Source organism: Drosophila kikkawai, chromosome 2R (assembly GCF_030179895.1).
Source record: "Drosophila kikkawai strain 14028-0561.14 chromosome 2R, DkikHiC1v2, whole genome shotgun sequence".
NCBI classification, from domain to species: domain Eukaryota; kingdom Metazoa; phylum Arthropoda; class Insecta; order Diptera; family Drosophilidae; genus Drosophila; species Drosophila kikkawai.
The window spans coordinates 19,432,529-19,447,910 of record NC_091729.1 but is presented as its reverse complement, the minus strand read 5'-3'; the positions used below and the strand labels follow the sequence as shown (position 1 = coordinate 19,447,910).

At 43.5% G+C, this 15,382-nt stretch overlaps 1 protein-coding gene and 1 long non-coding RNA gene across 3 annotated transcripts; one reads left to right on the top strand and one right to left on the bottom strand.

The window, feature by feature from the left end:
* The first annotated feature begins 21 nt into the window (after positions 1-21).
* On the top strand, positions 22-6,147 carry LOC108076718 (serine/arginine repetitive matrix protein 1). 2 transcript variants are annotated; one of them, XM_017169685.2, is made up of 7 exons: positions 51-174; positions 3,262-3,479; positions 3,721-4,451; positions 4,530-4,621; positions 4,685-5,051; positions 5,119-5,571; positions 5,637-6,147. In XM_017169685.2, exons 2-7 carry the CDS (start codon positions 3,404-3,406, stop codon positions 5,772-5,774), a joined length of 1,857 nt encoding a protein of 618 aa, XP_017025174.1. In that variant the 5' UTR covers positions 51-174; positions 3,262-3,403; the 3' UTR covers positions 5,775-6,147. The 2 variants fall into 2 exon arrangements, with proteins under 2 accessions (XP_017025173.1, XP_017025174.1); XM_017169684.2 differs by lacking the exon at positions 3,262-3,479 and having other exon boundaries at positions 22-174.
* LOC108076717 (uncharacterized) lies at positions 549-2,882 on the bottom strand. Its single transcript, XR_011444512.1, has 4 exons — positions 2,754-2,882; positions 2,628-2,696; positions 937-2,555; positions 549-873 (listed from the first exon to the last, which is right to left on the bottom strand). It is a non-coding gene; the product is annotated as an uncharacterized lncRNA (long non-coding RNA).
* Positions 6,148-15,382: the final 9,235 nt, after the last annotated feature.

The window sequence follows — 15,382 nt, the reverse complement described above, 5'->3', positions numbered from 1 at the left end:
TTCCTATTTCGCGGATGGTTTGTCTTGTGGTACCACGGCATTTTTCTGCTTGCCACATACGGTCTGACTAACATGGCCGCCGCAAGTCCATGAAAAAGAAAAACTCTTCGCCGTGTTTTTTGCCATCAAATCCCCACAAAATCTCGAAAAGCGTGCACGCAAACGTTGCCAAATGTAAGCAAATTAGTTTAGTGTCTGTTTACGTCGTTTCTACAATCGCCAGAGTTTAATATCGGTTGCTAATGCTGTCGTCGGGAGCCCCTTTGCCACACTCTGTCTCGCTCGCTCGCTTGTTCGCTCCGAGTTCCTCTCTCGTGCTGACAAAGCAAATAAATTGGTGTTGGTGTGTGTGTATGTGCGTGAAGCAGAAGCAGAAAAATGGAAGATGAAGAAAATGCAAGTGTGAAACAATCGTGCAAGCCGGTTGGATTAGAGCTGGGAAACTATCGATAGTGGCACCATTCGATATTTTCGATGTTTTCAGAGCGAAAATTCGATACTATCGATAGTATCGTTTCTAGTACAATCTTTTTATTAAAAGCAATTAATTTATATTTTTCATATTAAATGCTTTAATACTAACAAAATAACAACTTAAAATAAGAGATCAAAGTAATACAAAATTAGGCTGAAGGAACTTTTCTGAGTTCAACTCATTTAAACAAAAATTAAATTAGAGTCAGTTGAAAATATTTAGTTGACCCAGGCATTCCTCTGCAAAAATAATAAAGCATCAAGGTTTTTTGCCTCCAGCGAAGCCCTCCGTTTGCTCATTATGAGTCCAGCCTTGCTGAACATTCGCTCCGACTCAGTGGAAGTTGCCGGAACACATAAAAATTTACGTACCAATTGCTTCATATTTGAATCATTATGCTGAAATAAAGGAAATTTTATTAATTATGTCTTCTTATGGTTAGTGCATATTGGTATAGTTACCTTCCAGTATTGGAGTGGATCTACATTTTCGTCCAAATGATTCAAGTTAAAATATTGTCGAAGCTCAACAATTGCGTCTACCCTCTTTGTCTTGGGCAATTCTTCAATATTTTGTTTAACAAATTTAAATAAGGATTGAGATTGATTGTTTTGAAGTGGTGGTGGTGGCTCTACAGCATGGAGTACGGAATCGTGTGAAAGATTTTTTAAGAGTGTCATCTCATTCTCTAAAAGCTTTTCGGCCTGTCCAGAGTTGAATGGAGATCGGAAGCCTTGCTTTTTAAATCTTGGGTCAATTAATGTTGCAATTCGCGTAATCGAACGTTCTTCATATTTCGAAAGTCTAGTTATAATGTTATCCATTAAAAATTTGCAGGCTGCTAGACCCTCACTAGACTTAAGTTCTGACTTTACGGAATCCAACGTATGCATAAGACCACAAGCAATAGGAATGCATATTGATATTGTTACTACTGTATTAGAAGATACTTGTTTAGTAGCTGTATCGAATGGAGCAAGTAATTTTGTTAGATCCAAAAGTATGTCTAATTCGTCCACAGTAAAAGGTTGTGGTGCTTTTGACGTATTTAGAAAAACTTTGCCGATAGCCTCATGCGTTTTCAAAATCCTGTCAATCATATAATATGCGCTATTCCATCTAGTAGGAACCTCTTGTTTAAGACTATATTTTGTTTGTCCATCTTGGTAGTCTCTTAGCTTTTTATATGCTATAGTACTCGATTTAAAGTAAGTCACCGTGCTTTTACATTTCGCAAGTAAAGGGACCAAACAATCTAGTTTGAGACAGTCTTGTACCACTAAATTAACAGTATGCGCAAAGCAGGGTATATTTCTCTTTTGAAGTAACTCACACGCTTTAATCATTGAGCTTGCATTGTCTGTTACTATTGCTACAATTTTGGCAGAAATATCCCACTTATCAAAAACTGCTTGTAATGTTTCTTTAATGTTTTCAGCAGTGTGGTTTGTTTCGCATCGTAGTTTATTTGTTGACAACACAGCCGTTTTCAGATCAAAGTCTTCTGTGACGAAGGAGCATGTGATAGTTATAAAGGCTTCATTTGCTACCGAAGTCCAAATATCTGTAGTAATACCGCAGAAGTCAATTTTCTTTAAAATGTCCATCAATTTAATTCTTTTTTCTGCATACTGCTCTTCCATGATCACATTTTTTAATGTTTTTCGAGATGGTAATTTATATCGAGGATCAAAAGCTTTAAGCATTTCACGAAATCCAGTATCTTCCACAACGGAATATGGTCGCATGTCTGTAGTGATGTATCGCATGACCACCCTGTCCAGTTCGGCTTTGCGTCTGGAATGCGTATCATAGCATGTAGTCACAAAGGAGTCTATCTTTGACGACGAGGACACCTCAAGATCGCCAACCTTCAACGCTGGGTGTACCCGTTTAAGGTGGTCAAACAAATTGGAAGTGTTTCCGCTAGTACGGTACACTTTTTCACAGGATATGCATTTTGCAGTCTTACCATCATTTGATCTGACGAAAAAATTCCACACTTTGGATTTACCAACTCTTGCTTTCTTAATTCCGCCGTTTTCCTCATCAGAGCTGTTTTTATCTGTTGTGTTGTCATCTAGGTACACATACATATACAAGTAACCATTACTAACATGTTTGCCATTGTTGATAAAAATATTATAATTACCTTTTCTTTTAAGGTTCCGTAAGTATTTGTCCATGCTGAGGCCACCACCACCGTTCAATTTAAGTTTATCTAAAAATCCATTTTGATTAGAAATTATGTAATATTTAATAAATTGCAGTTTCTTACCAAAATTTTCGTCAACCAAGCCTCGTGTTCGCAATATCAGTGATGTCAAAAATGCCCAGCACCATCGATAGTGACAAACAACTATCGATGGTGGCTCAGAAAAGGTAAAAAGTCGATACCTCGATAGTGCCATCGATAGTTTCCCAGCTCTAGGTTGGATATCTGCTGCTCTCTCGCCCGATTTGGATTCGGATCTGGCTATCTCTAGGTCGTTTCCTCCCGCGGCGCGTTATGGGTTGAATACGTGCATTCCCCACCCCTCGCGTCGCTCGCCCAACGGCAGCCGGAACGTGTCCCGGATACTCTGCGTTTTGAGCTCTATCTCAATCCCTCGTCTTCGCATCTCTTTACGCTGCCCCGCGCTCGGACAATCACAGACTCGCTCCTGAATCTTTATATTTCTCTCTCTCTATCTTTCTCTATGTTGCTGTTGATATTGTTCCTTTTTGTTGGCCATTTCTAATGCTCTCTTACATGTTTCTATATATCAATTGTAATATATTTGCAGCTTGTGTGTATGTTTTTGAAATGGTAAAGTGTGTTGTCGCGTAAATACGGGTAATAAACACGAAAACGCCTGGGCAATAAACGTGCGCGATTGTTGCCAGGCCGAAATCCCCGAATCCCGAGTCCCGTATCCGCAAACCGCGATGGCGTCGCGCAGGCGCGCCGAACTGAATCCCAAACTGCATATGGACAGGCAGCCGACGGCTGCCCGCATAACAGGTACCTGAAATCCACCATTCCACCAACAAGCAGCAACTACTACTAGACCTAGAACTTGGGCTGGGGAATGCCTACATGCATACCTCGCCGGGATTAGCGATTTGCGATTCGCGCTTAGCCATGTCCTAAGGACCCTAATAAATGCATAATAAAAGGGCTTCCCGGGAAAGCGGATCGGATCGAGGCGAAACGCAGGCGCTGCCAAAACCGTAGCTGACCTCTCTCCCATCTCACCTTGCAGATCCTTCATTACCCGCTGGCAAGCGACGCGAGATTGACAACGTCATGAAGAAGGCTCGCGCCAACACCACCAACGACTACTGGGACAAGAAGCTGATCGAGGCCGAGGAGAAGGACCCGAATCGCTGGCGTCACACCGGCTACAAGAAGATGTACATCCAGGGCGAGAGCAGCTCCGGCGAGAGCGACCGAGACCGCGACCGTGACCGTGATCGTGAACGCGAAGGTCGGGACCTACGTGAAGGTCGCGAGGGCCGGGATGCCCGCGAAGGAGGAGCGCCTCCCTATGGCCGTTATCCGCCAGCTGGAGCCGGAGGACCTCCGCCCGGGCCGCCGCCACCGCGCTATGGCCGCTCCCGCTCGCCGCACTCCCGGAGCCGTTCCCGTCTGCGCAAGTCTCCGCCGCTGTCACCGCCACCGCGTCGCCGATCGCCGCCAATGCCTATGCACGGCTTGGAGCGCCGCGGCGGACCGCGTTCGCCGCCGATGCCGCGTTCGCCCAACAGTCACGACGCCATGATGCGTCGGCCGGGCAATGGCCACGGAAGGCCACGGTCGCCGCCGGAACCGAGCTCCTCCACGTCGCTACGAAGGAAGCCGAACGCGTCGCGTTCTCCGCTGGGCCGTCGTCGCTCGCCGCCGCTGCCACCGCCGTCGTCTGGCATGGAAAAGCGGGGCGGTGTCACCCATATTCTGCCGCGTTCAAAACGTCCGCCATCGCCGCCGCCAAGGGTTAGTAGACAAGACAAGATCTGGATTAAATATAGAATGCAGATCGATAATTAATAAAAAATTCTGTCACTCTTTCAGCACACAATGCGTTCGCGTTCAAACAGTTCGATGAGCAGCAGCTCGGATGACTCCTGTTCCCTCTGCTCGCCCAGCCATCGGCATAGATCTCGGTAAGTCAACAGATTACTTAGACCTCTCACATTTCTTTACTAATGTTTTTATTTCTTTTGCAGATCTCGTGGTCCTCGTTCGCCGCCACCCAAGCCACGTGGCCATTATCGTGCGGGGGCGCCGCCGCCCCCTCCGTCGGATTCACATGGGCGCATCCATGGTCGACCAAGTACCCCACCGCCCGTGCGCGGAGGTGGTGGCAGTTCGGTATCCGCAATGGAAAAGTATCGCCAGGCGAAAATGCGTCACATCAGTCATGAACGCGGGTCCTCGTCGGATGCCCACATGAAGATCCCGCGATCGTCTCGTCATTCTCCGCCGCCGGAAGATCCGCGTCTTAAGCACCGTCCTCCAGAGCCACCAGAGCCGGCAGCAGCGCCAGCCGGACCGCCCACCGCGCAGGCCAAAAAGAAAAAGAAGGAGAAGGAGGTGGGTAACAAGAGATATGTTCAAAGGCATCGATAACATATTAATATATCATATTGATTCTTTACAGATGAGGCCACGAATTAAAATTGAAGGTGAGAAACGCAAAAAGCATCCGACCGGGACGGCCAGTGGAGCCGGAGCTAACGCGGCGAACTCCTCCTCCGATTCGGACGACTCGGGCGATTCGAGCGATGAGGTGGGCTCGCTGCCCACATTCTCGGCCACAACGCGTTTGACGCTCTCAGAGCGATTCGGAAAAATGGCACAGTGGAGCATTGATCGCAGCAACATGGAGAACATGCGCATCACCAAAGACTCCGCCGGTGGGGCCCTCAAAGTGATGATCGAAGAGGGTCTGGAGTCGCCGCCGCGTCGTTATTCGTACTCGCCGGCGCCGGCCGGGCACTTTCCGGAGGAGTTGGCTACCACAGCACCGTCGGGAATGCTGTCGTGGGATGATGTGCGCGTCCGTTACGAATACTACAAGAGTCGTGGTTATCTAAGGGATCTGGATCTGAAGGTAAATATAATAGTAATTTAACAAATGGCAATATGATTAACTAATGCACGTCATTTTATTTCCAGGACTATATCAAGTGGGAAGAGTGGTGGTATAAGTACCAGGAGTGGTTAAAACAAGAACGTTACTATGAGTACTGGGATCGCAGCCAGCAATTGCGTAGACGGCGCAAGAAGCTGCCGGTCACTCAGCGGTTAAACTAACAGCCCCCTTGTCATCCATCCCCCGCATCCAAATCATTTCATTTTTTCTCCCTCTAGAATCCTCACTCTAAAAAACCCCATTTATTTTTGATCTTTTCTTTCTTTTGTGTTCTATCTCACAATTTTCCCCATCCCATGAAACCCCTTTTGTACATTTTAAATGTATAAAACTGCATTTGTCTGCTTATGTATTTAATAACTAATTACAACTATCGGACAAGCGCCGACGGCGGGGTTGATTTTTAGCCTGCTTGTGGCATAGGGATAACATTAACAATGAACTTTGTAAGTTTTGTGGAGTGCGCGTCGTTCAATACAACGCAGACTCTTGAGACACTTGTAAACGCATTAAAAATAACAACTACTATAAAAACCGTTTGTTTTCCTGGGTGGCCATTTTGTGGGGTTCTGTTTGAGGATTTGCATTGCAAATCTGTAGAAAGGACTAGGGCAGACCGCTTCAATAGGAACCTTAAGCAATTCAGCCTAGGAGATACAAACTTTTACACCAGCAAGTAAACGCGTGCGGTCGGCATTCGCCGAGCCAGCTGCCAGAATGGCCGAAACCCCCTCCATTGCCTGGATTTTGAGCCTTCAGGGACTTGTTTTCTTCGCGCAGACTGTCCACCACAACCTCGGCGTCCCTCTCTAGGATGATTTGCTCCACATAGCTGTTGATGGTAGTCATCGTTCTCAAGGGTTTTACTGGAAACGAAATGTGGGCAGTAGAGACGAGACTTGGGGCACATCTCTGACTACTCACAGGCATTTTTTCTGCGCGTCCTTCAGATCACGTATAAGATGTAATATGAAATGTAATATTTTTGTTATTTTTTATAGTCTTATTACTCTATTATTATCAAGAAATTTCATTAATATTTTTTGGATAAATAATTTAGAGTTTATAACACAAAATGTGAGTTTTTATTTATGTAAAAATACTAATGTCCACGACTGTATCAATATATCGATATTTTAACCGCGAAATCGAGATTTTTGACGCTCAGCGGAAGCTTTCCCGAGCCAAAAACACAGCTTTTCAAGGTACTAAAATCCGAAGGACTTCGTAGCTTTCTTAGTCCATCTACCTACCATTTAGCCACCTAGCGGAGCTCTTCCGAACTAAAAACGCAGCTTTTCAAGGTCAGATATATTTGAATAAATAATTTCAACGAAGGAGACTTGGCGACAAAGTCGAAGGGGTGCGGAGAGTGTGGGAGGAGGCACAATTGCCACCCAAACCCTACTGGTTGTCAATGCTGTGATGTGCACGCAGCGTTTATTTGACGGCATATAAATTGAAAAATTCACATAAAAATGTGTAATTATTTGGCATATTTTCAATTTGCACAAAGGCGAAAAGGGAAACCGTCGGCTGAAGGTGACACGCACACGGACGACATACGGAGGTGGGAAATCCGTGCTCCAGGGCGTGATTTCCGTGCACAAATTAGCTCCTTTTCGCAGGGAATCCGGGTATCCTGGGGGGTGGCGCAGATAATCTGATTACGCCCGGGATGTGGAGGGCGGTGCTTAATGCTAATGTGTCGATATTGAGCTTCTGCCTGGCTAATTGCGGTCGGCGGGAGGGGAGGACTAAGGGCGTGAGCGTGAGCTCTATGGATTATCCATTGAAGCGGACTTAAAGCCATCTTGAACTCTAGGGGCAGTTCACATGAACCCCTTCTTCGTGAGCGGAAGCCCAACCCCAATCCCTGGGCCATGTCCTAGCACAATTAAGCTCTAAATAACAACAGCGTTAAGAAGGCTTTAAGACCCGATTTGGCCCGCAGTCACCTCTCTTGAAACCCTTCCCTCGATCTCCACAATAAGGACGAAGAACTCGAGTAAAAGTCACGTCTAATTACACACATCTTGGAGCAGCTTTTTGACCTGGTTGACTGGGCTGGTGGTGGTCGGACGGTTTCACCAAATTGGTTTTAAAAGCCACAGGGGGTGTGAGAACGTGAGCAATTATTACGGCGTAGTGGGGAGTGCTCAAGAGTGGCACAAGATTGGAGGAGCCAGAGGGCGGCGTCCTCTGCCATAATCCTTTTATAATCCACACAATGCTATTATATGCTAAAAATGACAAATAAGTGTCACGAATAAATCCAACAAATAGGGCGGGGGAGGCGACGACTGACTGACGTCCTCCGGCTAACATTATGTCTTACAAACAGGCCTGTCAGCACTAAACAAAATTTGTATGTCTTTATTATTATTAAATATAATTAAAGAAGGTTCAGTCTGGAGGTCAAGTCGGTTTGATTGAATAAATAACCTCTTAAGCCTTGACAAGGAGCAGGCTGGAACATATATTTTTATTATTTGTTTCGGTTTCATTAGAGTTTATTTGCTAGACATTGTCTGGTCTTTGGAAGCTCAAGTTATATTTATTTTGCTATCTCTGGATTCTTTGTATTTTTTTGTTAAGTGTAGAAAAGCGTGATGTGTAACTTTTCGCCAAGACCAAATTAAAATAATTGAGTTTGAGAGCAGAAATCAAGCGGGAAGACAGTTACCAGCGCTTGCAGTCCAACCAATCACGCACAAAGGCAAAGAATCGAAGCAGAAGAATGGGTGGAGAGGTCTTTTGAATTAACAATTCCTTTCAATTAAGTGCGCAACCCACAAAAAAATAAAAACAAAAAAAAAAGTCCTGACGAGCATAAAAGAAGAGGGGCTGGCTGCCAGCCACTGATATTTTCGTTCCAATAAAAATCAGCGACTGGGAGGATGCAGCAGCGGGAGGCTGAATGGGATTCGGGAACCGGCGGCAAATGAATACGTTGCATATGTGAGGGCGCCGCAGCCGGAGAGATGTACATAAATAAACGCCGACAGATAACAGGCAGCTAAGGGGGAGTGCTGGGGCAGCGAAAAGGCGGTTGCATTGGGCGTGGCAGGGTCTAAAAATCAGCAGCAGCAGCAACTGTAACAAGTTTCGTGTTTCTTTTTACAGTTTCTTCGTTACAGTCAATCAGTTTTGCATGAGCGATTTCTTTACTCGTTTGCGCCAACTCTACAATTTACCCACACATACATCCTGCCACGACTTTTCCCCTTTCTCTGTGTGTGTGCGTTTGGGGTAAATCCCCATCTTTTTCTTTTTTTTTTTGTTCTTGTAGCAACAAAGTTAAAACGAGTTCCCTGTACTCGATGATTTAGCAATGAATTCGCTTGTTTGCAGCAAACTTCCTCTGTGTTTATTTGTTTGTTGATGCACAGGAAAAAAAAGAACCTTAAGAATTTTCATCTAGGAAGGCAGATTATTAAACTATTTACATTTTGTTAAAAACAATAATGTTATATGAAGTCTACACTTTACAAATGGAAATTCATACATACATACAGTGGTGCTCATATCATCATGACATATATCCAAATTCATCTCAAATCCAGTTCAAAGATCAACAAGATATAAGCTGTTATTACTTGCCTCAAATGCTTGTCATTCCGCACCTAAGTCCCTGAGCAGTTTCGATCTCCTTTGCCACTCCAGGAGCCCAGGGCAAATCCCGGTCGCCCATCATTAACACTCACCTCCACCGCCAATTGGGCGAACTTTCTCCGGGCTATCTAAACTCCATTGTCGGGCTGTCGAGCCCTTTCTGTAATTAAAACCGAAGCAGAATCAAGCGGAGAACCACTCAACAACATACACACACAGGCACACACATGGATTTCCCCACGCATGGGAGGTGGAAAATTCTGCTACACAACGATTATACAACTTGTGGCCAAGTTTCCACAGTATCCAGAAACTCAGCTTGTCTTTGATTTTGTGTCTGAAGTTCAAATGTGAACGACGTGATATTTGCTTAATTTTTCTCCCTTCCTCAGCTTTCGTTACTGGGGCCCCCTGGGGAGTTTTGGGGGGATTTTGGGTTTGCACGAATAATTATTTGCCCATTTGGGGGTTGAAGTTTTGCCACGGCTCAGGTAATTTGCACAGACAAAAGACGATTACCACTAGACCAAAACAATTAGAATCGGAATCAATCGAAGCAAGACGGAAACAAAGCCGACACCACCACCTTTGGCAATCGGATATCAGGTAACCGATTCCGCTCGCCCACAAGGCACGCAGAAAACTAGGAGTTCGGAATTCAAGTATCACGTTCGATTTGTTGGTCAGATGCTGAAAGGATTCATATTTGGCGGGATGAGTTTTATTTTCCGAAGGATCTTTAAGCAGACATTTTATATATTAAGGTTATCATTCGAAATTTTAGTTATTTTCTTAAGTATCTCAAAAGCTAAAGTGAATGTTCCATATTAGAGCTTCCTGTTGGTGTTAGAAATCCAAATTTTAATAAGGATCCCGTTCATAAATGGTGTTTTATAACATTATATTATTATAGCTTTTTAATTTTATAAGATTTAGAGAAAGCAAAGTCTTTATTTTTGTATTTATTTTTTTGAAGCATATTTGTATAGAATCCAGGGTATTATACTTTTGTTCAGAAGAAGTTTTAAACTGGCAAGGGTATACGAGTTTCAAAAATATTCATCTTTTATATACAAATTTTAAATAAATAGCATGCAAAAATCTGCTTACCATAATTTAATTTCTTTCAAAGCACAATTCTTTATTGTCCTGTCAAAGATATATTTTTAAGTATATTTTTTTAGAGATTTTATGTTTACCTTTTTATGGAACGCTTTACTTTAATCTGATTCGTTTCATTTATGTGCTCTCAATGTTATTTTTACATCCCACATTTGTTTGTCCGCTTATTTTATTATTGTAGGAAATTTTAAGATTCATTTTCTCTCGTGCGCACGTAAAACAGAAGGAAATCTCACATACACATAAAGCAGAGCTCATCTGCCACACACGGAATTTTCTGGAAATACATAATTTCATTATGTTTTTCCTCCCCGCTCACCTCCTCCTGGCATCGCCTGCAGCGCAAACTGTCAACACGGATTGTGCTCCCCTGTCCCAACCACTGCTCACCTTGTTGGCCCCAGTCCCTCGTCCCCGCCTCCTTCTATATAGCCGAGGGCCGTTGGCAGATAACGGTTTACTTTCTTAATCTTTGTACATAATTTTTGCGACTTCATGTTACGTAACGTCGACTGGATTCTGTCTGCGTCGCTTCTGCAGAATAACATACGCTCTCTTCCAGTCCTCACTCGAGGCATTTTGGCTTATCTGAAAGCCTCTGATATTTATTTAATTGTTAAATACGCCTAATTTCGCTTAATGAAATTTTATCTGAGGAGGTCATTTTGAGGCTGAACTACTTGTGGTTTTTTGTTTGGATAATATACAAATTTAAGGCACTTTTGAACAGAGAACTGATATCTGAAGATTCCTTTACAACCCTCTAAACATTCCAAAACAAAAAGAGTACTTGTACTAAAATTTAAATAAATATGTTCATTTTTTGTAAACATATTCAATACTTATAAACTTAGCCTCACTTTAAAGAGTATTTATCGGCTTTTGTATAAGCAAACGGTACCGATTGCCATGTTTTATCTGCTTATTGTTTTCCTGTTTGACTTCGTTGTGATGTCCTTGGGCTCCTGAATACCCCCCCCCCCACACTCAGCTGCATATGTGGGTGCCTGCCTTTTATTTCTTGTTTCCCATGGGACTATCTGCAGGTGTCCTCTCCTAAGGGGAATATCCTGAGAGCCTCCTTCCACGCCGTGACGAAAAAACTTCTTCATTTCTCACTTTTATGCCAGCACTTGACCGAGGTACAGAAGCGAAGAAGGAATATCTTTAAGGAAGCCCTGGCAGTGCTTTCAATTACCAACTTAGCGCTGATTACTTATTCGTCAGCGTCAAGTCTGGCGAGTCGAGGGTAGTGGCGGAGGGATAAGCTGGCCCTACTTTACGCCCACTTCTGCAAGGCCCCGCCCCGGCCACAAGGATATTAGTCAAAAGGAGTTGACTCCTCCACACTTTCACTCGACTTTGACTTGGGACTTGGACTCGGCTCGGCTTGGCCACTTAATCTCGCCTTTTTGGTATGCACGGACTGTATTCAAATGAATTCTGATTGAATTCATTGAAGCTCATCAGTAAGAAGCGATTTTTTTCTATCTAAGACAGCAGATGAAGCGGTAGCCGTGCCATGCCGTGGCACGAAGCGGAGTCCTGCTGCGACGACTGGGCCTTGGCACATCCTTCAGACATTTATTTTCAGTAATGGAAAAAATGTGTTCTGCAATTTCGCTCATTTTTATACATAAATTTGCCAGGCAAACCCACGAGTGGAGCGCGCTCGAGCGGTCCAGGCCAGCGAGAAAAAGGAATGCCGGAATATAATGCTAAAAAGTAAAGTAAATAAAGGATAATGCAGCAAGGATATAAATTACATAAAGCAGCGCGCGAGATGACTAACTGTGGCAGGCCAGGGCTGCTCCATGACAACGGAACGTGGCCAGCATTAGCTGTTCAAACAAAGCTGGGCCGGGAGGTGAAGCGGTCGTCTAACTGCACAGATAAAAAATATTATCTAAATTGGTCGTCAATTTGGGAGAGAATATAAAAAAATTGTAGAGTTGTAGCTTGATTCTATGGATTATTAGGGCGAGTTCTAGTTGCTTATATCAGAATTCTTAACCAGGCGAGTCGGTTTTAAAAAATTTCCAAATTTTAAAGCTACAGAAATTAAATTTGTATTATTATATAAATATATATTAAAGAAATAGTATCGTTATTATTATAAACATAAAACTAATATTTTTTTTTACTTTTTCTTTGCGTGTCGGAAGCCATGGCGGCGCATTAGAAAATGGTGCGCACAGGACACGGAAGTGGAAGTATTTTTAATGATTGGTAAATTTTTTGACGGCTCCTCCCTCAGCGCCTCAGCTCCCTTCTCTCCTGCTCTCGCTGTTGTCCCAAAACGCATCGACACAGGCAAAATGAAGGTTGAAGAAGAAAGCTGGAGGGGCAAATTCGTCCTCGTCTAATATTCCTTTGTGCGGCCGTTATTATTGATGGAAATGCAAATTGGATTTTCAAATTTACTTCCCTGTTTGCTCTGTGCCAATCGACAGAGGGGGGCGCGAAAAGGGAGCCAAAGAGCTAAAGAATCACTGGGGATTCTCATACTTTTACTCAGGATTTATAGGAAATTATTAAGGACAGGCGAAAATGTTGCATTTATCACTGGGTCTTAGTTTATTTAGCGAGAGATTCAAAAGTTTTTGAGAGCTGCCAAAGTTTTTTGTTGGGATTTATTTAAATTCAAATATACTTGACAAGGAAAATAAATTTTCACAAAAATAATAATATTTAATAGTGAGATTAAAGATTTTCCTGCATAAATATCTGATTATCCTGTTTAATTTTGGAAAAGTGTTTGATTTATGGTGGAGTGGATTGGCTGATCAGCTTTTGGGAAATAACTTGGCTCCGGCATAATTTGAAATCATTAATGCAGCTCTTTCTGGCTATTGTTTCCACCTCCGCCCTGTCTGGATACTTTTTCCAGGCTCTCGCTTCTCGATTCCACTTGCTAGTCGCTTGCACTTTACTTCGAAGTAATTAACGCCGATCCAAAACAGACGCCAATTTGCATAGCTGACCCTCGTTCTTTAGCCCTGAATATACTACGTACGTATATATATGTATATCCTCCCAATCCCAGTGAACCCCCCTTCTTTTTGGATAAGGGAACCTATTACTCAAGACATTCAAGGGGGGTGGCCATGGCCTAGCAGTGGCGCCGTTGGGAGGCAAAGTAAAACAAAAACTTGCAGCTTCTGAAAACAAAACCTCTTGAATTTTAATTAAACGTTTTTATGCAAGAATCCCGAATGATGGCGCCTCTTGCTCTTGCACCTCGCTCTTGCTCTCGCTTCGTCCTTTTTCTTAGTTCCACCCACTCGAACCCCCTATTTTCCACCCCCTTCTTTGATTCATTTGGCTTGCTTGTCATCAGGCTTGTTGTTGTTCCTGCAGCTGCATTTGAATTTTTGCCTTTGGTTTTGTTTTTGCTGTTTTCTTTTCAGTGTATAAGCGATTGCATTTGCGAATATTTTTCTGGCAGCTGCTAAAAACTTAAAGAAGAGGATGAAGGTCCTGTTGATGAAGGAGAAATTGCAGGGGCTGTGGATGTGTGTGTGTGAGGGTTAAAACTGCCATTGACTGCACTCTGTAATTCAATTATCGACTCTTGGCAGTAAAAAGTGTTAATTATTAGTTTCCTTTACCGCTCTACCCTCTCAAGGAAGTAGTGGAGCAAGAGAGCAAAAGGAACGAAGGAGAGGCGAAGAGGAGACAAATATTCCAGCTAATGAAGACGTCGGTCGAAGTCAACTAAGGGAGCCAAGTTAAAGCGGAAACGGAAGTGCGAAGAATGTGTTGATGGGCAGCCAGGAGCGTAGTCGATGGAAAGTTTAAAAGGGGTTAAAAGGTAGAGTTGTCATTTGAGACAACAAGTCCAATATCTAAAAAAGAAGACTGATAAATATATTGAAATTATAAATATAAACTGATTTTTGGTTTGGTTAAATCACAAAAAATTTTATAAATATAGTTCTTCTAAAGTTTATTTTTTGAGATATATACACCCCTCTTCAGCTACTTCTTTGCTTACTCGACACTTTGCCATTGATGACATTCACAGACGCTGCGCGGAGTTAACCACTTGATCTGTCCTCCTCTGGCGGATCCATAGAGTGGCGCGGCGTCTCGGATAATTGATATAGCTTTAATAATAATAATTCTGTCAAGTGAACTAGAGTGAGTTGAAGGCTAATTAGAAGTCCAGAGAGGGTTTAGAGGGTTGCCAAGGACAGGAAACTAATTTCTCTTTGAATTCCATGCAACATTGTCAAACTATCTTTAATTGTACAGTGTATTGTGTACATTCTGTCAGTGCTTGCGCCAGCAGAGAGAAATTTGATGACTAGCAAATCATTTTATTTGATTTTGTAATAATTTTAGGGTGTTTTCCATAATAAAAACTAATTTTCATCTATCAAAACTCTCTCTTTTTTATAGTCCTAAACATCCTTCACTCATTAGTCTCGTAAAGCTTCAGATTTTTGGCCTAAATTGGGTCGCAAATTTGATTGTGTTCGGCTTGCGCGCCGCTGCAGTTTGAGTTTTCATGATCTTTTTGCGATTGGCTGAACAAGCTCAGGCCAGCTCTCCTGTTGCAGTTTTTGCCTGCTAGCTCGTGGATTGATGATTGAGCTGGCTGCCGCCTGGTGGATGCCACATTCCACGGCTGAGCTTCTGCCCAGCAATTGCTACTTCCGCCATGGCAATTGTGCTCGGGGAAGGGTTACAACGGAAAGGGGGATGCGGAGTGGTCTAAATTGAATGCAACGGGGTGTAGGAGGAGGAGGAGGAGTCGGAGGAGATGGAGCAGCAGGAGGAGGGCATCAGATTGCAGCATCTACCGCGCGCTGCATAATTTATGGCGCCTAGTGTGCACCCCGACCCTCGGACTTTGAGACCCCAGGACACCAGGACTACGGGCTCCCTCCCCCTAATACTTTTTTTTCTGGTTCTGGCTGTTGTTGGAGCTTCGAATTTGTATGTTGCCTTTGACACCAGCTAAAGGGGTTACGTGTCTGCCACTTCAGCGGCATCCTGCTCCACCCTTCGTCCTTCCAAAAAATCC